This window comes from Papio anubis, chromosome 17 (assembly GCF_008728515.1).
Source record: "Papio anubis isolate 15944 chromosome 17, Panubis1.0, whole genome shotgun sequence".
NCBI classification, from domain to species: domain Eukaryota; kingdom Metazoa; phylum Chordata; class Mammalia; order Primates; family Cercopithecidae; genus Papio; species Papio anubis.
Genome location: NC_044992.1, coordinates 7,337,000 through 7,360,804, shown reverse-complemented (window position 1 = coordinate 7,360,804; position 23,805 = coordinate 7,337,000). Strand labels below are relative to the sequence as shown.

General features: G+C 49.3%; 1 protein-coding gene across 5 annotated transcripts in view; it reads right to left on the bottom strand.

The window, feature by feature from the left end:
• Positions 1-23,805, bottom strand: part of DNAH2 (dynein axonemal heavy chain 2) — a 121,786-nt gene that overhangs the window by 7,482 nt on the left and 90,499 nt on the right. For 4 of the 5 annotated variants that reach the window (XR_004179334.1, XM_031657344.1, XM_031657346.1 and 1 more), the window contains exons 63-80: positions 23,475-23,616; positions 21,518-21,687; positions 21,250-21,366; positions 10,487-10,651; positions 9,808-9,933; positions 9,514-9,662; positions 9,376-9,442; positions 9,136-9,286; positions 8,772-8,920; positions 8,457-8,590; positions 8,170-8,314; positions 7,827-8,026; positions 7,558-7,629; positions 5,860-5,986; positions 3,574-3,760; positions 3,223-3,371; positions 2,901-3,084; positions 2,478-2,668 (exon numbers count right to left, since the gene is read on the bottom strand). Coding sequence is in view for 4 of the 5 variants with exons in the window: in XM_031657344.1 (XP_031513204.1) it covers positions 2,478-2,668; positions 2,901-3,084; positions 3,223-3,371; positions 3,574-3,760; positions 5,860-5,986; positions 7,558-7,629; positions 7,827-8,026; positions 8,170-8,314; positions 8,457-8,590; positions 8,772-8,920; positions 9,136-9,286; positions 9,376-9,442; positions 9,514-9,662; positions 9,808-9,933; positions 10,487-10,651; positions 21,250-21,366; positions 21,518-21,687; positions 23,475-23,616 (2,625 nt within the window). In the remaining variant the exon portion in view is untranslated. The remainder of the gene's footprint in view (positions 1-2,477; positions 2,669-2,900; positions 3,085-3,222; positions 3,372-3,573; positions 3,761-5,859; positions 5,987-7,557; positions 7,630-7,826; positions 8,027-8,169; positions 8,315-8,456; positions 8,591-8,771; positions 8,921-9,135; positions 9,287-9,375; positions 9,443-9,513; positions 9,663-9,807; positions 9,934-10,486; positions 10,652-21,249; positions 21,367-21,517; positions 21,688-23,474; positions 23,617-23,805) is intronic. The other variant, XM_021928691.2, reaches the window with a different exon arrangement.

Sequence of the window (23,805 nt, the reverse complement as noted above, 5' to 3'; positions counted from 1 at the left end):
ATTTTTCTTTCTTAGAAGGATGATGGGCTGGGCATGGTGGCTCACACCTGTAATCCCAGCACCTCGGAAGGTTGAGGGGCGGATCGCCTGAGGTCAGGAGTTCGAGACCAGCCTGGCCAACATGATGAAACTCCATCTCTACTAAAAATACAAAAATGAGCCAGGTGTGGTGGTGTGCACCTGTAATCCCAGCTACTCGGGAGGCTGAGGCAGGAGAATGGCGTAAACCCGGGAGGCAGCTATTTCAGTGAGCTGAGATGGCGCCGCTACACTCCAGCCTGGGCGACAGAGCGAGACTCCATCTCAAAAAAAAAAAAAAAAAGAATGATGGGCACACAGATATTCATGGAATCGTGATCCTTTATAACTTGCATATATTTTATAAATCTTCTTTTGTATCTACTTACTAGCTAGTTTTAAAAAAGACGGGATAGCAGGAAATGACCCAGGAATATACTCCAGGACTGTACCCCAAACTGGCAACTGGTGGCTGTGAATACAGGGACTTTCTTATTTGAAGTAAAACTCAGGCCGGGGCCGGGCGCGGTGGCTCACGCCTGTAATCCCTGTAATCCCAGCACTTTGGGAGGCTGAGGTGGGCGGATCACCTGAGGTCAGGAGTTCGAGACCAGCCTGGCCAACATGGCGAAACCCTGTCTCTACTAAAAATGGAAAAATTAGCAGGGCTTAGTGGCGCGGACCTGTAATCCCAGCTACACGGGTGCCTGAGACAGGAGAATTTCTTGAACCTAGGAGGCAGAACCCAGGCTGCAGTGCAATGGCACAATCTGGGCTCCCTGCAACCTCCACTTCTAGCTGGGATTATCACACCTGAACTCCATATCTCACCTTCCTGAGCTCAGGTGATCCACCTGTTTCAGCCTCCCCAAATGCTAGGATTACAGGTGTGAGCCACCACACCCGGCCTCAGCCACCATGCCTGGCCGAGACTCTTTCTAAAAATATATCCTGTCTCTAAACACAATCACATTCTAAGTCTTGGGGGTTGGGATAAAAAAAGAGTATGAAACGAATGTGCTATTGTGGTGCTGGTGTGCCAAGAAGTGCTTTGTAATCTGATGGCAATTCAGAGCTGGAACTGACTTTGGTGCTGGTGCCAGAGATGGGATTAGAGTTGAAATAATGAAAAGGACAATTTCACCGGGCGTGGTGGCTCACGCCTGTAATCCCAGCACTTTGGGAGGCCGAGGCGGGCGGATCACGAGGTCAGGAGATCAAGACCATCCTGGCTAACAAGGTCAAATTCTGTCTTTACTAAAAATACAAAAAAGTAGCTGGGCGTGGTGGCGGGTGCCTGTAATCCCAGCTACTTGGGAGGCTGAGGCAGGAGAATGGCATGAACCTGGGAAGCGGAGCTTGCAGTGAGCCGAGATCGCGCCACTGCACTCCAGTCCGGGTGACAGAGTGAGACTCCATCTCAAAAACAAAAAGAAAAAAAAAAAAAGAAAGAAAGGAAAGGACAGTTTTTCCAACAACTTGTGAAAGGAGAAAATGTAGAATGAGAAATGTTGGGCTAGGACTGAGGGTCCCTCCCCTCTTTGGCCCTCCCCTCTTAGTCCTTAGGTCAAGGTGTAAGTATTGCAATCTGGCCACAGGCAGAGGAAAAAGAAACACAGAAGTAACAAATGATATGTCAGAAGACAGTGGGGAAAGCAGGAGCGATGTGTCAGGCAGCCAGGGAAAGGGACAGTCAACTGTGGCAGCTGCCCCAAGTGGCCAAGGAGGATTAAGAATGATAAAAGGCACCCATGCGTGATTCAAACAGCTCTTATCTGTTGAGGATGATACATACTGGTTCATGTGCTTTTCACAGGGTGAGCAAAAAGGATTTTGATCTTGACTAAGAGCAATGAAAAGCTACTAAAATAGTTTAAGCAGGGGTGAGTGGGTGAAGCGCAGTGACACGGCAGGTTTTAGAGGGTGGTGATGATTGCATTTGGTGATGAGCTTGTGATACTGGAGATAAAAATTTCAGTAGAGTTGGAGGAAAGGAAGGGCAAAGAGGCAGGAAGTGTGACATTTGGAAGAGAATGTAAGGAAATGGTGGGAGGCAGGAAGGTTCTGAGGTATAAAAGAATGAATTTGGAGACCCAACTACCCAAACTCTGGCTCTGGAATACTTATTTACTCTTTCCATATCTCAGTTTCCTATCTTTAAAATGGGGGTAACAGTATTCACCTTGCACGATGTGTGTGTGCACGCACGCATATTAAACGAGTTAATAAACATGAGAAACTTAGGACAGTGTCTGGCACATGATAATCCCTCAAGAAATGTTAGATATTACTATCGTGTTCTAGGAGTTTGGCACAAACAGAAGAGGAATGAGGTGGAATTTTTTGAGGACAATCAAATCAAAGCATGTTGTTGTTAGGTTGAGCCCTCTCTCTGGTGCTGGCAGGTGGTAAGGTGGACCAGATGGCCCTGCTGATGCTCTTTGTCTATGACCACATACCTTTGGTGGCTCTGTGGTCATCTTGATGCTGGCCTGCAAGATTGAGATAGGGAAGTCTGGGTGGGGGCTGGAGCTGAGCCACAGGCGGAAGGATGGATGAGGGTCCTCCACCTGCAGCTGCTCCACCAGCTTGTCCAGATTAGGCATCCAAGACAGTGACAGGTGGCAGTTTGCCAGGAACACCCAATGTCCTGCAAGGAGATGCCAGGCTCAGTGGGAATCATTTCCTAAGCCCTGCCTGTCCTCATGCTTTCCACCTGGTATTGGGGCGGGGGTGCTAGTGGGGCCGAACACTCAGATCTGCCACTTCTGGGACCCTCTGTAGAAGTGGGAGGTACAGGGACAGTAGTGTATTTGAGGTTGGCAGTTCTAAGGACAAGGACTGGGCTGAAGATGGGGGTGAAAGAAAGGATGGACACCAACCCTGAGTAACACCCTCTCGGAGGAGTCGGGCAGCGATAGGGGCCTGGCCCTGGCCCAGGGACAGGGCGTGGAAGCGCTGGGCCATGCCTGTGTGCTCTGCCAGCTGGAGCAGGGCACTGGTGGGGTCCACACCAGGGGACAGGATGAACACGAGTGGGGATCGTGGGGTTGAATCCTCCATCACCTGCCAGAAGCACAGGTATAGCATCAGGCAGAAGGCCACGTGACCGAAGTGGAAGAGAGAGATGCAGGGGACTGAAACAGAGCTAGGAAGGCAGGAAAGACCCAGGGGCCGTGGAGACAAGGAAGCTGAGCCACCGACCAACTTCATATTCAGCACAGGCGGCTCGATGAAGCGGGAACCAAGGTTGGTGACGATGAAGGAGGTCACGCAGAAGGCCACGCGGTCCTGGCGCAGGGAGCGGACGATCAGCATCCGTTGCATTTCGTTGCAGGCATTTTCCCACTCACCTGGGGACGAGGTGAGTCATTGCAGGGAGAGGGAGTGAGTCTGGAAGAGCGGGGAATCCAGACAACAGGGCACCTGCCGGGAATGTGCTCCGGGCCAGGAGGCCGGCACCAGCTGGGAGAGGGGATGGGGGACAACGGGAAGGGCAGGCATGGCTGAGTGGAGGGAAGCAGAAAGTGAGAGTGGGGTACAGATGCCTGGTACCTGGCAGCATTGCCTTCTCCGGGGCAGCATTGGTATACCACAGGTGCCAGTCACGAGGGTACTGCTCAAAGGAGTTCATGAGTCCGTGGAAGTTGGTCAGTTTGTCCAGCTCCGTGATGTTATCCCAGTAGGCGTCTGCAAGCCAGCTAGTACATGGGTTGTCCATTTGGCCCTCCCGATCCAGGACCTGGTGGGAGTGGGGGAAAAAGAAAGGGATTGACTTGGGAATACTTCAAAAGAAGAGTGATCTTTTTCTCCTTTCTGTCTCTCTCTCTCTCTCTGTTTCTCTCTCTCTCGGTGGGAAAGCCAAAATGGAGGTTTTTTTGTTTTGTTTTGTTTTTCTTTTTTTCTTTGTTTTTGAGATGGAGTCTCATTCTTGTCACCTAGGCCAGAGTGCAATGGTGCAATCTCGGCTCACTGCAACCTCTGACCCCAAGGTTCAAGCTATTCTCCTGCCTCAGGCTCCGGGATAGCTGAGATTACAGGTGCACACCACCACACCCAGCTAATTATTGTATTTTTAGTACAGATGGGGTTTCACCGTATTGACCAGGCTGGTCTTGAACTCCTGATCTCAGGTGACCCACCCTCCTCGGCCTCCCAAAGTGCTGGGGTTACAGGTGTGAACCACCGCGCCCGGCCCAAAATGGGTTTTGTATGAGAGTGAAGAGATGAATACAGGGATCCTGGGGAATAAACGTGGGGGTCTAGGACTCAGACCCTGCCCTTAGCCCTCACGGTTCAAATTTAGGAAGCTGGCGCCCTCTGCTGGTTGCCTGGTAATAATGTCTCCAACCTAATGACTTCTTGGTAGCCTGGCCTTCATAGAAGCACAAACTGTTTACTCATTCATTTGCTCACTCGCTTATTCATTCTTCTTAACAAACATTTATTGTTCACCAACTATGCATTTTAATCATTGGGATGCATTACTGAGCAAAATGGAAAATATGTCTGCCCTTGGGGATTTTGTTTTCTAACATGGGATTGTGAACCCATGGGCAGACTATGAACCAAAAACGTAACCAATAAGTAAATTATCTAGTATAGCAAAGATGGCAGTGCGATGGAAAAATAGGATACTCTGAGGAGGGTAAGGGAGACTGGTTGTGTTGAGGGGAGTTTGAAGTATAAATAAGAAGATCTAGGTCGCACTGAGGTGAGGTTTGAAGGAGATGAGAGACGGCCAGGTGCACACGCCGGGGAGTAGGCTTCCAGCAGAAGGCACAGCCATGCGAAGGCCCCGAGGTGAGACATGCCAGGGGGGTTGGGGAGGGCAATGAGGCCTGCGTGGCTGGAGTGGAGTGGGGGCTGTGTGGTGGGAGGTGGCACCTGCCATTGGGAGCCCGTCACAATGGCATCCACTTTAAAAGGACCTCTCAGGCCGGGCAAAGTGGTTCACACCTATAATCCCAGCACTTTGGGAGGCTGAGGTGGGAGGATCACTTGAGCCCAGGAGTTCGAGATCAGCCTAGGCAACATGGTGGGACGCCGCCTCTACAAAAACTACAAAAATTAGCCAGGCGTGGTGGCACAGGCCTGTGGTCCCAGCTATTCCAGAGGCTAAGGTGGGAGGATGGCTTGAGCCCGGGAGGTCGAGGCTGCAGTGAGCCAAGATCACTGCCCCTGCAGTCCAGCCTGAGTGACAGAGCGTGACCTCTCTGGTTGCTGTGTTGAGAGTTTGGCGTGAGAGGCGGGAAGTGAAGGTGGGAAAAGTAAAGAAAATGTTGTCTAGGAGGGCGGGAGAGTGCAGTATGGTTGTCCAGAAGCCTTAAGGGCCTCCTTGGGGTTCATGATCATGGACTTAAAGCGTGTTCAGTCACTGTGGATGTGTTCTTCCCCGGCCATGTTCAGTGCACGGGCCACATAGGGACAGAGGGGCAGAGGAGCTGGAGCTAGCCAGAGTGATAGACGCGACAGAGAGAGGAGGAAAACGGGGGTTGAGGAACCTGTGAGGGAGAGATTGTGAGGGCGACCATGGAACTCAGGCTAGGGAAGGAGTGTCTTGAAAGGCAGTAAAAAAGTGGCAAAATCAGGCCAATCTGTGGGTCACAGGTGAGACATGCCACAAAGCCCAGCCTGTACTGAGTGCAAAGGGGCGCATAGCAAGTCACCTCCGCAGCCCCAGGGAGCTCACCATGCACCTGATGCTGGCCTGGATTTTCTCAGCTCACTCACTGATGCCGTGGGCCTGACCCTCTGGGTCTGGAGTCCTTGACACACTTGACCTTGACCATCCCCAGCCTTGACCATCCCATCCTGGGATGTGCTCTCTGCCCAACTCACCACACCCCCACGTAGAAAGAAGTTGTATTCATCCATGTTGAGCTTGCCAGAAGTCTCCAATATTTTGGCACACATATGAAAACTGAATAGTAGTTTGTGGCGTTCAAAAAGGGTACGGCAGGTGTACCTGGGAGAAAGGCAGGGAGGAGGGAGGGACAGGATGGAATGGGGGCTGATGCTCCACATGAATGCTGTGATCCTACTATCACACAGCCTCACACAGAGGACCTCACCAGCCTCTAATCCTAACCTCCTGGAAACAGCCAAGGACTCAGGGGCCTAGAGATAATAATTTCCCAGAGTTCACTTATTATTATTATTATTACTTTTTGAGACTGAGTTTCGCTCTTGTCGCCCAGGCTGGAGTGCAATGGCACGATCTTGGCTCACTGCAACCTCCGCCTCCCAGGTTCAAGCAATTCTCCTGCCTCAGCCTCCCGAGTAGCTGGGATTACAGGCGTCCATCACCACGCCTGGCTAATTTTTGTATTTTTAGTAGAGACAGGGTTTCACCAGGTTGGCCAGGCTGGTCTTGAACTCCTGACCTCAGGTGAGCTGCCCACCTCAGCCTCCCAAAGTGCTGGGATTACAGGAGCGAGCCAACGTGCCCAGCCATTCACTTATAATTAGTCATTCAGTTCCATTAAAAAAACAAACATTCATTTTTCCCCTACTATCTTGCCAGGTACTCTGCTAGGTCCTGAAGACACAAAGATGAATAAGCCGCAGTCTCGGAGAGGACAGAGAGGCTATTGGTTATGATGTCCCTGCCTGCTGGACTAAGGGAAAGTTTCCGAGAGGAGCTGCTCCAAGGTGCAGCAGAGTTTTCTGGTGGCATGGGAGAGGCAGAGAGGTCATAGCATCAGCAAAAGCATGAGATGGGCACAGCATGCAGGGCAGTCAGGGATGCTCAGGCACCCAGTGCAAGGTGGGAAAGGTGAGGCTGAGGCAGGAGAAGGCCAGGTCATGAGGGCTTTCGTGGGCCACCGGGATCAAGCAACCAACCACTGGCAGTCAGACCCGGGAAGCAGCATGGTCGGATTTGCTCAGGTGGGCAATGCAGGAGGGTAGGTTCAGAGGGACAGTGGGTAGAGGCAGGAGGACCTCTAGGAGACCATTGTGCAACTCAGAAAAAAGGATCACCAGGGCCAGAGCTAAAGTACAGCCAAGCAGTGGGAAGATGGGGAGGGAACAGTTTGCAGAAATATTCATGAACAAAACCCGGTGAGTGCTTTGAAAGGGAAGAGTCAAGGATAGCTCCCAGTTTTTGCCAGGCATGGTGGCTCACGCCTGTAATCCCAACACTGTGGGAGACCATGGCAGGAGGATCCCTTGAGCTCAGGAGTTGGAGACAAGCCAGGGCAACATAGGGAGACCCTGTCTGTACAAATAAAAATTATAAAAAATAAAGGATAACTCCCCATTTCTGGCTAGGGTGACTGGGTCGTGGGCGTTGGTGCCATCCAAGGATGAGGAACCTGAAGAGGGAAGAGAATGAGTTGGATCTGAAGCGAGTTGAGCTTGAAGGGTCTGTGGGATGTCAGGGTAGAGAAGTCCAGTTCCTTGCTACTCAAATGTGATCCACAGACCAGGAGCAGTGGCAGCCCCTGGGAGCTTGTTAGAGTTGCAGAACCCCAGGCCCCACCCCAGACCTGCCAAATCCTAACCAGTATTTTCACAAGATTGCCAGTGTGCTACCTGCCCGTTAACGTTTGGACAGTGCTGGTATCGCCAACAGTTGTGTAGACAAGTCCAGTGCTCAAGGGAGGGCTACAGACAGAAGATGGGGAATCGTCAGCCCACAGGTGATGGTTAAGCCATGAGAGCCAGGAGCTACCGGGAGGACATGTGCCGAGGGACAGCAGCAGGCTGAGAGCTGCAGCGTGGGAAAGCATGAAGGCGCAGTGGCCAGAAGAACCACGGCCACTTGGCCTCCGGGCTGGGGCATATTGGGGGCACCCTCAGACCTGTAGACAGCGTAGGTGTGGTAGTCGTTCAGATAGTCAATGCGGTCCTCCAGCTTATTGCTGCGGTGGCTCTTGTCGATGCTGAGGATGAAGAGGCTGATGTAGGCATCCAGTGAGAACTGGTACATGGGGTCGATGCAGCCCATATCATTGAGCACGAAGAACAGGATTGATGCCCGCTGGGCACACGGGCGGTAAGCCTGCCAGCGGGGGAGTGGAATCAGGGCCACCGAGGGACATGGCAGGGAGCAGGGGCTCAGGGAAGGAGGGGTCTCGAGCCGTCATGATGGAGTTGCATCTTGGATGGCTGGCGGGAGGCAGGGCTGGAGGGCCAGGAGCTTACCTCCCGGGCCAAGTCAATGTTGATCTCTGTCGTCTCACTGGTCTCCAGCTGCTCAGTCACCTCTGTGGCCGTGATCTTGGAGGTCTGCAGCGTGTTCACCAACTGCACGTCATCCAGCAGGGAGCCGGTGGCCTCATTCAGCAGCCTAGGGGGAGGCCCAGAGGCACATGGAGCAAGGGGTTAGGGGGACCAGGCTCCCTGGGATGCTGTCGTGCCTGGGGTAGACTGGGTAGAGGCTGGCTGGGAGTAGACCTGTGGGGCAGTGGGAGGGGGAGGCAGGGCCTCACCGCAGGATCTCATCCTCCAGCTCCTTGAGCTTCCTCTTGCCAGCCGCGATGTTGATGACCAGTGAGTCCTTCTGCTCCTCCAGCTCAGGCCGCTCCTTCCTCACCACGATGCCCAGCAGCTGGGCCTCCAGGCCCTGGGGCATCAGCACTCACAGTGAGGGGCTCTCACCCCTTTGACCTTCACCTTCCTCATCCCTTTCCACCTCGAAAGACCCATCATCCTCAGCTGCCCAACACAAGCTTATCCCTTTTCTCAATCCTTCCCAATTCTTCCTACTTCACCCTAGCTCAGTCTGGACCTCAGTCTGCACCCACCTGTTCTTTAACAGCAAAGTTAACGATGGTGGTCTTGGCTGAGGTCTCTGGGCTGTAGTGGGGGTTGGAGAGCTTGGTGGTGATGTAGAAACGGAAACTGGTATTGTATTCCACCTCCTTATCGCCAATGCGCATCAACAGCCGACCACCTGCATCCACAGAAGGGTCAGGGGCAAGGACTCCATGTGACAGGTACCGGCTAACCCGTCCCCCACCGGCATCCAGGGGCAGTGACTCGGCCTGTCCTAAGGCCCCAGCCCAGGGCTGTCTGAACAGAGGGACAGGTAAGAACAGGACACAGTCAGAGAGCCAGTCCTTCCCTCCCTGGCATCCCACTCGGCTGGTCTTGGGGACTTGTCCTGACCGATTCGGGCTACAGATTTGTTGAGCACGGGGTTGAGTGTGGGGTCCAGATATTCCTGCACATTCTGAAGTAGCACAGGGTATCCAAACTGAATGGCGTTTTCTAGGATTCGCAGGTAATCGCTCATCTGCAGGTCAATGATCTTCAGGCCCTAGAGAGCAAGGGGGAAGGTGAAGGAACACTGCGGGAGAGGTGGGGCCTCAGGAAGAGGGGGACTAATCCGGCCCCCCAGCCTCACACCTGGCCTCCTTCCATGTTCTTAATCCATTTCAGGGCCTGGGCCTGAGGGTCGATCATCAGTGCCCACCTGGAGGGGGAGTACAGGTCAGAGGCGAGGCCCTCTCTCCCACGCCACCCCCACGCCCAGCAGCACCTTACCTGTTGCCTCGGGTGACGATGATGCCGTTCTCCGTGGAGAAGGCATCTGAGGGCAACCCTTGGATGTTCCAGTCCCGGACTTTGGTAGGATTGGACAGGAAGTTATCAATGGCGAAGGAAGGGGAGCAAGGAACCTGAAGCTCCCAGATCTGAGGAGAGAAAGGCCCCAAGCTTTAACTTGAAGAGCTGAGCCCAGCAGCCCCTGCGTCTTCACGCTATCTCTTAATATTTCCAGAGGTCCTGCCCCCAGGCCTGGTTTCGGAGCTCGCTTATCATACCTGAGCCCCATCTCACCTTCCGGATCCAGATTTGGTTGACAATCTCATCCCGGTAGTTGGTCAGGAAAGGTCCCATGTAGGACAGGAAGGCAGCTGCCAGGAGACAGTCCCCGACCAGGTAGCCCAGGTCCTCCTCCAGGCCCTGGCGGACAGGAGGGAGGGTAAGCCTGCATGGGCCCCGGCACTCTGGGAGACTCTTGGAATGCTTTTGAAGGCACCCTCCTCTGGACACTGTCTAGTTCAAAGAGGTTCTTTCCTTCCCCTAAACCTTTGCGTCCTGACAACTCTAGCCTGGTTCTAATTACTTTCGAGTTCTCTATCTCTAATGGCAATGTTTACATTCTGGTGATAAGGCCCAACCCTTTTGCGAAGCCAGGAGCTCACTGAGAGCAGAAACACGATGTGCCATGTCTGTTTTCTATCTGGTCAGTGGGCTACATCAAGAGTCCTTGTGTGTGCTTCACAGCCCTATCCAAACACGGAAGCAGATCCCTAATGGTGCTAAAAGCCTTTCCTTCCATTGCTCTCACCAAAGGTGTGCAGGGGGAGGGGAAGAGCTCCCACACCTCAGTTCTTAGAGTTCCCTATACCCAGGTGTCCCGGTTTTCCCTGACTGCCCCTTAAGCTAAAAGGGATGGGTCTCTTGGAAGTGGTGAGCAGAGGGAAAGGACACCAGGTGGTATAGTCGATCTCACCTGGACTGTCTCCTCCCATCTGGCCTTCTCGCCTGCCAACCCCGACACCAGCATCCCGGCTCGCTCCAGCTTCAGCTCCATCTCTTCAGACTTCTTGCGAAGCTCCTCCTTCTGTGCCAGCTTCTCGTCGTACTGTTTCTTCAACATCTCCAGTTTCTCAGCTACCTGGGAGAGATTGGAGTTTAGCGCATCAAACACAGGGCTTGCAGCCAGATTGTTCTCGTTCACATCATGACTCTGCCATTTTGTAGCTTTGTTAATCTCTTTGAGCCTCAAAGAGATTTGTTTCCTCATGTTGTAAAAGAATACCTACTCTATAGGGTTGTCGTGAAGAGTAAATTGAGATAAAATACGTGTGATGAGGTGAATTTTCTTCCTCTTCCTTCCACCACCCTTTCCTAGAAACCAGAAACTACGTGGTAGTTTCTGGGTAGCTGGGTAGGGGGCAGAAACCTCTTAAAGCATAATAAAACCACACATGAGGCAGGTGGCTCACGCCTGTAATCCCAGCACTTTGGGAGGCCGAGGCGGGCGGATCACCTGAACTTGGGAGTTCGAGACTAGCCTGATCAACATGGAGAAACCCCGTCTCTACTAAAAATACAAAATTAGCTGGGTGTGGTGGCTCATGCCTGTAGTGTCAGCTACTCGGGAGACTGAGGCACGAGAATCGCTTGAACCCGGGAGGCAGAGGTTGGGGTGAGCCGAGATCGTGCCATTGCACTCCAGCCTGGGCAACAAGAGTGAAACTCTGTCTCAAAACCAACCAACAAACAACCACACAAGATAGATTGGCAAGTGACGTCCAGACAGCACATAAATGACTGCCACTCCATGCTAGAGGCCATACCTAAGGTGGAACCTTGAAAAGGGAAGAAAGCGCGAGAAATGAACCCAAAAGCTGTTAGAGGGAGACTCCATTCGAGACAAAGGGCTGGCTGGGTGTGGTGGCTCATGCCTGTAATCCCAATACTTTGGCAAGCCAAGGCAGAAGGATCACTTGGGGCCAGGAGCTTGAGACCAGCCTAGGCGACATGGTGAGACCCCACCTCTATTCAAAAATAGAAAATAAGAACAAAAATAAAAAGACAAAGGACCAAGTCCAAGGTCCCACACTAGAGATGGAGGCCTGGGCAGAGCTTTGTATACTAAAGAAACTCCTCTCAAGTCATTGCCACCTGTGGACTCTGTTGAGGTTGGAATGAAAATATATATATATATATATATATATATTTTTTTTTTTTTCACTGAAATCTGAAAGAGAGAACTGATAGAGCCTTGCCCCAAGATCTGTATATGTGTATGATCCTGTATGTATATCTGACCGGCCAACAGCAGTTGTGCCTGGATACAGACTGTATCACTGTCCTCTTCATCATGAGGAATATGGGGTGGGGGGTTACACATAGCATTTACATGATACATGTTCCCTTTCCTGCTGCCACCTCACTGGGAAAGGCAGCCCACAATCGTGGAAATAGTTCCACTACTAGAAAGTAGAAGTAGCTCTGCTTTAACTGAGTGATTCTGGTAAGTTTCAACCTTTCGGAGCCTCGCCAGGGTTGCTGTGGGTAAGGGTGATGTGGGCTGTGGCATGGTGTGAGGCACACAGCAAGCAAGCCTTACCTGGCCCAAGCACTTGGAAATGGGAGAGATCACTCTCCAAAAAATATTCTTTAAAACAACGTGGAGGGCCAGGTGCGATGGCTCACGCCTATAATCCCAGCACTTTGGGAGGCCAAGGCAGGCAGATCACGAGGTCAGGAGTTCGAGACCACCCTGACCACTATGGTGAAATCCCATCTCTACTAAAAGTACAAAAATTGGCCAGGCATGGTGGCGGGTGCCCGTAGTCCCGGCTACTAGGGAGGCTGAGGCAGAAGAATTGCTTGAACCCGGGAGGCGGAGGTTGCGGTGAGCCGAGATCCCGCCACTACACTCCAGCCTGGTGACAGAGCAAGACTCCATCTCAAGAAAAAAAAAAAATGTGGAGATTCAAAGTGTCACCTTCTAGGGAGTGTCTGAATCTGCTGTGATTCTGGGGGCTGCCCGAAAAAATAAAAACAAGTAAAAATAAAGTGTCACCTTCCAAGGACACTAGGTTCAGCCTTGGTAGTGACCTGATAGACACCATTAACACCTAAAGAAAGAAGGTATCACTCAGGAGGCACGTGCTCATCTGGCCATTCAGAAGAACACTTGCTGGGAGCCAGTGGGGGTTGCGCCGCAACCCCACACGTGGGTGTCGGGTCTAACCCTGAGGGAGCCGATGCTTCAGGGGTCTTCGCTCCAACACCTGCCAGTCACCAGGATCATGTGATCCAGCTGGGCCCGCCCTCATCACCAACATTCTGACTGTAATTTCACTTCCCGTGGAGATTTGTCAATAGGGAGGCATCCAGGCTGCTCGATAGTTCTTTTCATTTTGTTTTGTTCGCTTTCTTTTTTTTTTTTGAGACGGAGTCTCGCTTCCTGTCACTTCAGGCTGAGTGCAGTGGCCAGATCTGAGCTCTCACTGCAAGTGCCCGGCCCCGGTTCACTATTTCCTGCTCAGCCTCTGGAGTAGTTGGGACTACAGGCGCCTCGCCACCTCAGCCTCAGCCATTTTTTTGTATTTTTTAGTAGAGACGGGGTTTCACCGCATAGCTTGTGGGTGGTCTCCATCTCCTGACTGTGATCCGGCCTGCCTCAGCCTCCCAAAGTGCTGGGATTACAGGCTTGAGCCACCGCGCCCGGCGACAGTTTTTTTATTATTATTATTATACTTTAAGTTCTAGGGTACATGTGCACAATGTGCAGGTTTGTTACATATGTATACTTGTGCCATGTTGGTGTGCTGCACCCATCAACTCGTCAACAGTTATTTTTTTTATAGACAGTTTTTTTTTTATAGACAGTTCTATATTTCATTATTTATTTTATGTGCAGTGGTGGTGTTGTCATTGTTTATTTCTTATACAAGAAATACATGTGGCCGGGTCTGGTGGCTCATGGCTGTAATCCCAGCACTTTGGGAGGCCGAGGCGGGCAGATCACGAGGTCAGGAGTTCGAGACCAGCCTGGCCAATCTCTCTTTTTTTTTTTCCTCAAAAAAAAAAAAGAAAGAAAGAAAAGAAAAGAAATACATGCACGAGATTAAAACCTAAATGACGTAAAAGAGGTTACAGGAAAAGTAGCATCTAGACCATCTTTCCCACAGCCAGACTTCTTCCTCTGAGGCAAACTACTTTGTTTGTTTGTTTATTTTGAGACGGAGTCTCGTTCTTGTCACCTAGACCAGAGTGCAATGGCACAATCTTGGCTCACTGCAACCTCTGCTTCCTGGGTTCAAGCGATTCTCCTGCTTCATCCTCCTGAGTAGCTGGGATTACAGGTGTGCACCACCACACCTGGCCAATTTTTGTGTTTCTAGTAGAGGTGGAGTTCACCATGTTGGCCAGGCTAGTCTCAAACTCCTGACCTCAGGTGATCCTCTGGCCTCGGCCTCCCAAAGTACTGGGATTACAGGTGTGAGCCACCGTGCCCAACCATGGCAAACTACTTTTTAACCACTTTTCTTTTTATTTATGCTGGTTGTTACTTCCATATCTCTGAAAAATATGCATATGCCTCTATTTTTAAAGTATGCTAATCTCTTTGGAGCTTTAAATTTTTAAAAATTATTATGAAAACTTTTAAACCTAGAAACACCCATCAGCTAGATTTCACAGTTAGCATTTTGCTATATATATTTCATCTACTTGTTTTTTGCCAAAGTATCTTAAAGTAAATTTAAAACTCATGAAATCTCAAGCCTAAATACTTCATAACACATCTCTAAAAGTAATAATAATAAGGACATTTTTCTGCATAACTACAACACTATTATACCTAATAAAATCTTTGTCATATCTCAGAAAATAATTTTTACTACCTGTGATTTTTTTTTTTTTTTTGAATAGTGAATATATTTACATAAATCAAAATCCAAAAGGAACAAAAGTGCATATGGTGAAGGGGAAGTCTTCCTGCCATTCCTGAGCCTGGTCCCAGACCCTGCCCTAGTTTCCCATGTAGCTTTCTAGAATAGTCCATGCACAGAATTGTTTATATATAAAGAAAACAAGCACGGTGAAGGCAGGGACTTGTTCACCACTGAATCCTTAGACCTAAAATAATGCCCAGCACTCACATATTTTTTTGAATAAATATATATCTTTTTTTTTTTTTTTAGACAGAGTCTCACACTCTCGCCCAGGTTGGAGTGCAGTGGCGCCATCTTGGCTCACTGCAACCTCCACCTCCCAGGTTCAAGCTATTCTCCTGCCTCAGCCTTCCAAGTAGCTGGGATTACAGGCGTGCACCACCACGCCTGGCTAATTTTTGTATTTTCAGTAGAGACACGGTTTTAACATGTTGGCCAGGCTGGTCTCAAACTCCTGACCTCCAGTGATCCACCCGCATCAACCTCCCAAAGTGCTGGAATTACAGGCGTGAGCCACTGTGCCCGCCCTGAATAAATGAATTTTTAATCAGTGGTTATATGCTATAACACTGTTTGTACTTTACTATTTTTTTTTTGCTTGTTTCCAAATCAGTTCTTGTGAGCTGTCTCATTGTTTTTAGCAGCTGCAAAATACTCTTGTGTGAGATTGAACTATGATTTATGTAACAAGTCTCCTACGGATACACATTTGTGTTTTTCCAACATTCTGCTATTAACAATGCTGTAATAAATATCCGTGTACAAGGCCGGGCATGGTGGCTCATGCCTGTAATCCCAGCACTTTGGGAGACAGAGGCAGGAGGACTGCTTGAGGCCAGGAGTTTGAGACCCCTGGCAGCACAGCAAGACCCTGTCTCTACACGCCCCCCCCCCAAAAAAAAAACTACAAAAGAAAAAAAAGTAATTCATGTACAGGCATAAGCCCATCTTCACACTGTTATTTCTTATTCCTTTAAATTTTGTTTACTTTGTGAATTTTTGAATAGCTATCAAAAATTCAAAAGGTCCAAGGGCGTGAAGGTATGAAAAGTCTTCCTTCTAACCCTGTTCCCCACTCAGCCAGGTTCCTTCTTTAGAGGCAGCCAGTGTTACCTGTTTCTTGACTCTCCTTCCGGAGGTATTCTATACATATACAAGCATAGTCTATAGTGCTGCTGCCTGGTGTATCCATTTTAGGCTATTTCTTTCTTTCTTTCTTTTTTTTTAGACAGAATCTCACTCTTGTCACCCAGGCTGGAGTGCAATGGCACAATCTCAGCTCACTGTAGCCTCCGCCTCCGGGGTTCAAGCGATTCTCCTGCCTCAGCCTCCCAAGTAGCTAGGATTACAGGTGCCTACCACCACGCCCAGCAATTTTTTTTTTTTTAAGTAGAGACAGGGTTTCACCATGTTGGCCAGGCTGGTCTCAAACTCCTGACCTTGGGTGATCCGCCTGCCTCAGCCTCCCAAAGTGCTAGGATTCCAGGCATGAGCCACCGCACCTGGCTTTATTTTATCTTTATTTTTTGAGGCAGGATTTTGCTCTGTTGCCCAGGCTGGAGGACAGTGGCATAATCATAGCTCACTGCACTCTCAAACTTCTGGGCTCAAGTGATCCTCCCACCTCAGCCTTCCAAGTAGCTGGAACTACAGGTGTGCGCCACTGTGTCCGGCTAATTTTTTTCTATTTTGTGGAGACAAAGTCTCTCTATGTTGCCCAGGCTGATCTCGAACTTCTAGGCTCAAGCAATCCCCCAGCCCCTGCCTCCCAAAGAGCTAGGATTACAGGCATAAACCACCAAGTCCGGCCTGAATTGTGCACTTTAAAATGGTTATAATGATATATTTTATATGTATTTTACAACGATCAACCCCCTAAGAAAAGAAGGTATACATATGTGGATTTATAACCCCCGATCCAGTAAATGCTTGATGGTTGGATTGTATCTCTTATATTAATCTATTGCTAAAGATTTCTCCTAGTTAAATTTAAGTGCACAAGTTATAGTTCCAGATAACTGACATTTTGGTGGAGCTAAAACCAAGATTTTCTCTATGTATCCTAATTGCCTCAAATGCTATTGAGTTTCTTCTATGGTCTCTGGCAACAGTAATAACCAGAATTTTGGCAACATAATTTTATCTGCAAGCTGTGCATGCCTTATTAAGACCCTTGAATTCTATTTGAATCTCAAATAATGCTCATGAGAGACTTCATTCTGAACTAATACAGCCTCTGAGGTCCTGAGGAACAACATCCTTTTCCAGGGAGAGACAGCCTACCCAGAGAACCCCCACCCCGCTACAGTCCAAATGTTCACGTCTCACTCAAATTCATTTTCGAACTTAATCCCCAGTGCAGTGGTGTTGGAAGGTGGGGCATCTGGGAGGTGATTAGGTCATGGGGGTGGGGCCCTCAGGAATGGGATTAGTGCCCTAGTAAAAGAAGCCCAAGAGAGCTTGTTTGTCCCTTCTGTTACATGAAGACACACCTAAGCATCATCTATGAGGAACTGGCCCTACCAGACACTGAATGTACTTGCACCTTGATTTTAGACTTTCCAGCCTTCAGAACTGTAAGATATCAATGTCTGTTATTTATAAATTACCCAGTATTTTGCTATAGGAGCCCAAATGAACTGAGATAACCCCTGAGCTGAGACTGAGCAGAACAGGAAGTTGGGGAGGATGATTTGGGGACTTTAACTTCAGAAGGTTGAATTCTAGATTTTTAACTCACAAAAGCAAGATTAGTTGATTTCGAATTTCCATTTCTTTGGACTTTAGTTTACCAAGGGATTTATTTAATCTTTGAAATTTAATTTCTCCCTGGGGGTTATATTCAAATTTGTGGAATTTCTGTGTATGGTTATTATTGGAGTGTTTTAATGCTGTCATTTAATTGAACTGCATGGCCTCTGATATGTTATGTTGGACAATGTGACTAGCATAATTTGGAATGCAAAATAGGAAAAAAATATGAATATTCTACCTTGGGGATACAGTTGCCCTGAAGTAGATTAAGACATAATTTGGAATGCAAAATAGGAAAAAATGGGAATATTCAGACTTGGGGATACAGTTGCCTTGAAATATATTAAGATTCTGTTCTGACCCATTTCAAAGCCTTCTGGGGCCCTATCTGCGCCACTGGTTTGTAATCCTTGTTGTATATCAGAACTAGCTGACAAGTGAGTAATGGCTAAAGCTATTTACTCAAAATTTTTTTCTGATCTGCAACGTAATTGGGCTCTGAGCCTCTTTTCAGACCTGAGCCTCAGGTCTGAAAATGCATAAGCATTCCCACCTCTGGTAGGCTCTGACAGGAAAGCTTTTAAAATGCTGATCCTTAGGCTCTGCCAGGGATTCTTACTTAATTGAGCTGGGGCAGGGCCCAGGTATCAGCACAGTGCCTAGTTGTGAAGTTCTATTAAAAGGTACATTTGGGGGTGGGCATGGTGGCTCACACCTGTAATCTCAGCACTTTGGGAGGCTGAGGTGGGCAGATCAGATGAGGTCAGAAGTTCAAGACCAGCCTGGCCAACGTGCTGAAACCCCATCTCTACTAAAAATACAAAAATTAGCCGGGCGTGGTGGCAGACGCCTGTAATCCCAGCTACTCGGGAGGCTGAGGAAGGAGAATCGCTTGAACCCAGGAGTCAGAAGTTACAGCAAGCCAGGATCGCTCCACTGCACTCCAGCCTGGGTGATAGAACGAGACAAGGTCTCAAAAACAAAACAAAACAAAAAGGGTATATTTGGGCCAGGTGGGGTGGCTTACCCTTGTAATCCTAGCAACTTGGGAGGCCAAGGCAGGAGGATTACTTGAGCCCAGGAGTTCAAGACCAGACTGGGCAACATGGTGAAACCCTGTCTCTACAAAAAATACAAAAAATTAACCAGGAATGGTGGAGTGTGCCTGTAGGCCCAGCTACTCGGGAGGCTTGGGTAGGAGGATCACCAGGGCCCAGGAAGTTGAGGCTGCAGTGAGTCGTGATTGTGCCACTGCACTCCAGTCTGGGCAACCGAGTGAGATCCTGTCTCGAAAAACAAAAAAAGAGCCTGTAATCCCAGCACTTTGGGAGGCCGAGACGGGCGGATCACGAGGTCAGGAGATCGAGACCATCCTGGCTAACACGGTGAAACCCTGTCTCTACTAAAAAATACAAAAAACTAGCTGGGCGAGGTGGCGGGTGCCTGTAGTCGCAGCTACTCGGGAGGCTGAGGCGGGAGAATGGCGTAAACCCGGGAGGCGGAGCTTGCAGTGAGCTGAGATCTGGCCACTGCACTCCAGCCTGGGTGACACAGCGCGAGACTCTGTGTCAAAAAAAAAAAAAGAAAGAAGAAAAGGAAGGAAGGAAGGAAGGGAAGGAAAAGAAGGAAGGAAAGGAAGGTACATTTGGGGGCATGATGGCTCACACCTGTAATCCCAGCAACTTGTGAGACTGAGACGGGAGTTCAAGACCAAGACTAGCCTGGGCAACATAGCAAGACCCCATCTCTAAAAATAAATACATAAATGCTTCTTCTTCTTCTTTTTCTTTTTTTTTAAGGTGCATTTGGCTTGTAAATTTCACAAGCTTTGTCCATAAAAAAGGAGAAACGTTTGTTCCCTATCTGCTTTCTCTTATCATTTGGGGGTTCTCAAGTGTGGGTGTGGACCCTCCACCAGAAGACCTATCACTGGGTATGCTATAAATGCTTGTTTAATGAATGACACTGTTGGCAGTGCACCCCAGATGTCTCATATTTCATGTATGTAAGGAACCACCCCTAATTATTTAGCCTAGGATATGATTCATCTAGGTGAAAAACCTTTCCAAATGGATTGCCAGACCTGTGATTCTTCACTCTTGGGAAAAGAGAGTAAAAGAGTAAAGTTTTGTGAGACGTTGGAAGGTGGCAGTGGTAGCAGGAATGGAACCGTGGAGGAGCAGGTGCAGAGAGAAGCCCTGTTCACCCAACCTGGGTGAGTTCCCCGCACCGAAGAGACCTCACGGGCAGCTTCACTTTTGATAGGAAAGATGCCCACAGCAGGAAAAACCGGGGATGAGCCATGGGCAGAGTGGCATGAAGTCAGGAAACCCGGGATCTAGCCTAGCTCTGTCGGTGACGAGCCAGTGAGCCCTTGATGTCACTAGCCTCAGGCTCCTCATCTGATCTGTGGAGGCCGAACCTGGATGTTTTCCAAAGTTGGTTTTAGGTGAAACAGTTTGAAATTATATGGCCAGCTTCAATTATATAAATATTTTAAATTTCTATATAAAGATAGCACCAACAAAGTTACAGGGCAAGCGAAGATCAAAAGACTGGAAACAGTGGGTGTCTCAAAAGGGTAACAGTTAAATAAATGATGCTGTCCCTGTAGCTACCTATTGGAATATCATGCAGTGGTAAAAAGAAAGCAGAGACTCTTTATATACTGATAAGGAACAATCTTTGACTCACAAGTAAATAAGATAGTAAGGTTCCGGCCAGGCGTGGCGGCTCACGCCTGTAATCCCAGCACTTTGAGAGGCTGAGGCCGGCAGATCACCTGAGGTCAGGAGTTTGAGACCCGCCTGGCCAACATGGCAAAACCCCGTCTCTACTAAAAATACAAAAATCAGCCGGGCGTGGTGTTGGGCACCTGTAATCCCAGCTACTCGGGAGGCTGAGGCAGGAGAATCGCCTGAACCCAGGAGGCGGAGGTTGCAGTGAGCTGAGATTGCGCCACTGCACTCCAGCCTGGGTGACGGTAATATCGGCTGCTTTCAGAGAGGAAAGCTGGTGGCTAGAGAACAGAAGGTGGGCGGGGGGAGACTTCTTATTGGATACTTCTTTGTACCTTTCACACTTCAAACCATGTAACTGTATTACCTTGGGGATAGTGTAGTATTATTAAATCAATCATTTAAACAATCAAATGATAAACTGGAAGAATTTTGAATTCTTTGGATAATGGCACTTGCCCATTCTGCCTGGTTCAGGAGTTACTCATGCATGTATCTTTATTTTTTTATTTTTTTTATTTTTTTTGAGACTGTCTCACTCTGTCGCCAGGCTGGAGTGCAGTGGTGTGATCTTGGGTCACTGCAACCTCCACCTCCCGGGTTCAAGTGATTCTCGTGCCTCAGCCTCCCAAGTAGCTGGGATTACAGGCGCCCGCCACCATGACCAGCTAATTTTTGCATTTTTAGTAGAGATGGGGTTTTACCATGTTGGCCAGGCTGGTCTTGAACTCGTGACCTCAGGTGATCCACCCACCTCGGCCTCCCAAAGTGCTGGGATTGCAGGCGTGAGCCACTGCGACCAGCCTCATGCATGCATCTTGCAGGAGATCACCTGGGTTGCCCACACTTCTCACGGTAACTAACCCACTTGGCCTCTGGGAGAGCCTGTCCCCACACAACATATGCACAGACACTCTCACATTGTTCTTGGTCCACAGAAGCGACACAGACACTCTTGACCCATCCCCCTGGCAAAGACCAATTTGCTACACAGATTTCATCAGTTAATATCTCAGGCCTCAACTCCGAAGGGTGTGACAGAGATCGCCAGCTCCCAAGCCAATCTTTGGAAGGGCTCCTGGGTCACAGTGCCTCTGAGCCTTTATAACCCTCTGCAATCGACTTAGCTTTCTGAGCCAGAGGCAGCCCAGTCTAAACAGGGCACAGAGTGGGAAGGAGACAGGACTGGAATGGCATAGGACATGGGGAAGTGGGGTAGAATTAGATGGGAAAAAACAAATGCTTAATGAAGCAATCCAGAATTCAGGGAGAGGGACCTCCGTGGAAAAGACAGGTGATCGGCTCACCTCTCGCAGCTTCTCCTGGGCCTCAGCAAGCGCTGCTTGCTTCTCCCGAAGCTGAGCCAAGGCAGCGTTCATCCGGATCCGCTTGGGCTCCACCACCCGATACAGCCGCCCGTACAGCTTCGGGGAGACAGTCAGGCTGTGGGGGTCGCCCACCAACCCACCAACCCCCTCACCTCCAGGCATCCCCTCCTTCCACCTGGGTCTGTGCATCCACCCTTCTCCCAGGCCTGCCCTCCTTACCGCCCTGCCCCAGCCCGGACACCCTTACCTCCATGGCCCGCACCCACATGCAGAGGGACTTGGCAGCCAGGGAGACACGGCCGATGATATCAGGCTGGAAGTCAGGCTGGGCACAGTAGGCCCCGATCTTCTTCAGAACCTTATCTGAGATATTGTCTTTATCAAAGTTGATCAGTGACTTGATGAAGTTCTGTTCCCCTGTGGGATGAAGATTAGGGGCCTTAGCCAGAGGCCTAATGCCATCCTCCTTGTCCAGCAGTTTCACCTCCACTATGCATGCTTAGCCACATTTTTCCTGGGCTCAGTTCCTAAGGCCAAACTATCTGACCTGGCCCCTAGTTCCTCCCTCTGACTTGACTCTGTCTCTAGGCACCTCTCAGCCCCCAAGGTCCTCCACAATCTTCCCAGCTCCTCTCTCACCACTTACCTTGAACACTTAGCCAAGCCACCCTACACTTCACATTTTTTTCTCTCTGCTTTGCACTTTCTTCTAGGGCAGCAATCACCAAACCGAGACTGACAGGCTGTATTCTACTACAGGAACCCACAGCAGAGTAAACCACAAGAATGGAACACAGAGTCCTGGTTCCCATTTTCTGAATCTTGTTCCCCTCTGGGGGCCTGAGGGCATTCCTGCCCTTGGATGCAGCAACACATTCTTCTATCCTTTTTTTTTTTTTTTTTTTTTGAGATGGAGTCTCGCTCTGTCGCCTAAGCTGGAGTGTAGGGGCGCGATTTCGGCTCACTGCAAGCTCCGCCTCCCTGGTTGACACCATTCTCCTGCCTCAGCCTCCCGAGTAGCTGGGACTACAGGGGCCCGCCACCACGCCCGGCTAATTTTTTTGTATTTTTTAGTAGAGACAGGGTTTCACCACGTTAGCCAGGATGGGCTCCATCTCCTGACCTCGTGATCCGCCCGCCTCAGACTCCCAAAGTGCTAGGATTACAGGCCTGAGCCACTGCGCCTGGCCCATTCTTCTATCTTTAGGACAATTTTGTTTAATATACAGATGCTCCTGATAAGCCCATCATACACTGAAAATACGGTAAATCAAAAATGAATTTAATGCATCTAACCTACTGAACGTCATAATTTATCCAAGCCTAACTTAGACGTGCTTGGAGAGCTTACGTTAAGCCTACAGTTGGGCAAAATCATCTAACACAAAGTCCATTTTATAACAAAGTGTTGAGTATCTCATGTAATGTATTGAATACTGTACTGAAAGTGAAAAACAGAATGATTGTATGGGTACCATTGTAAAGACGAAAAATCTTAAGTCAAACCATTGTAAGCTGAATGTCAGTATTAAGATGAGCTGTTTTCTGTTACTTACAATCAAATAATCTTTTTCAAAATTTCATATTTAATAATTAAATTCTAAAAGTGATCAGAAGTGTAGTTTTTTCTTTTTTTTTTTTTTTAGTTGAAAAGAAACAGGTAACTTTGTAAAAAGTCAGAAAATACCAGTAACAACTAAATCATCTTTTTTTTTTTTTTTGGAGACAGGGTCTGGCTCTGTCGCCCGGGCTAGAGTACAATGGCGCAATCACGGCTCACTGCAGCTTCTGCCTTGTGCGTTTAAACGATCCTCCTGCCTCAGCCTCCCAAGCAGCTGGGACTACAGGCATGCACCATCATGCCTGGCTAATTTTTGTATTTTCTTGTAGAGATGGGTTTTTGTCATGTTGCCCAGGCTGGTCTCAAACTCCTGGGCTCAAGTGATCTGCCCACCTTGCCCTCCCAAAGCTTGGGATTACAGGCGTGAGCCACCACACCTGACCGGCAACCAAAGAACCTTAACTGACATTCATACGGTCTCCCTTCTACTAGATTCTGTGCTCTCCTTTCTACTAGGCCCTGTGCTCTTGAGGGTCAGAACAGTGCCTCATCCATCCCTATCTTTCTGAGTGTCTGCTGCACAGCCGACAATCAATAAACACTGGGCGAGCGGAAATCATTTATTTCATGGTCTCTAGCTTACCTAGCTGCCTCTTGGCCTCTGCCCACGTGGGCTCGTTGCCTCGAAGAATCATAACTGCCTGCATCACTATCTCCACTTGGGCTGGGGGCCGTCCATAAGACTTGATCTCTCCTATATCCTTCTTGTTCAGAGACTCCAGGGCCTGGAGGAAAAAGGGATAAAGTGAGGGAGCAACTCAGCAGGTAAGACAGGACCTTATGGAGACAGAACTTAGCTGAGGTGCCACCTCTTCTTCCCATTTCCCCAGAGTCTTTGAGGACAAAGAAGGCTGGCCCATTCCCTTCCCTGGGGCCTCGCGCTCCTGGCTCCCATCCTTGCACCCGCTCCTGGT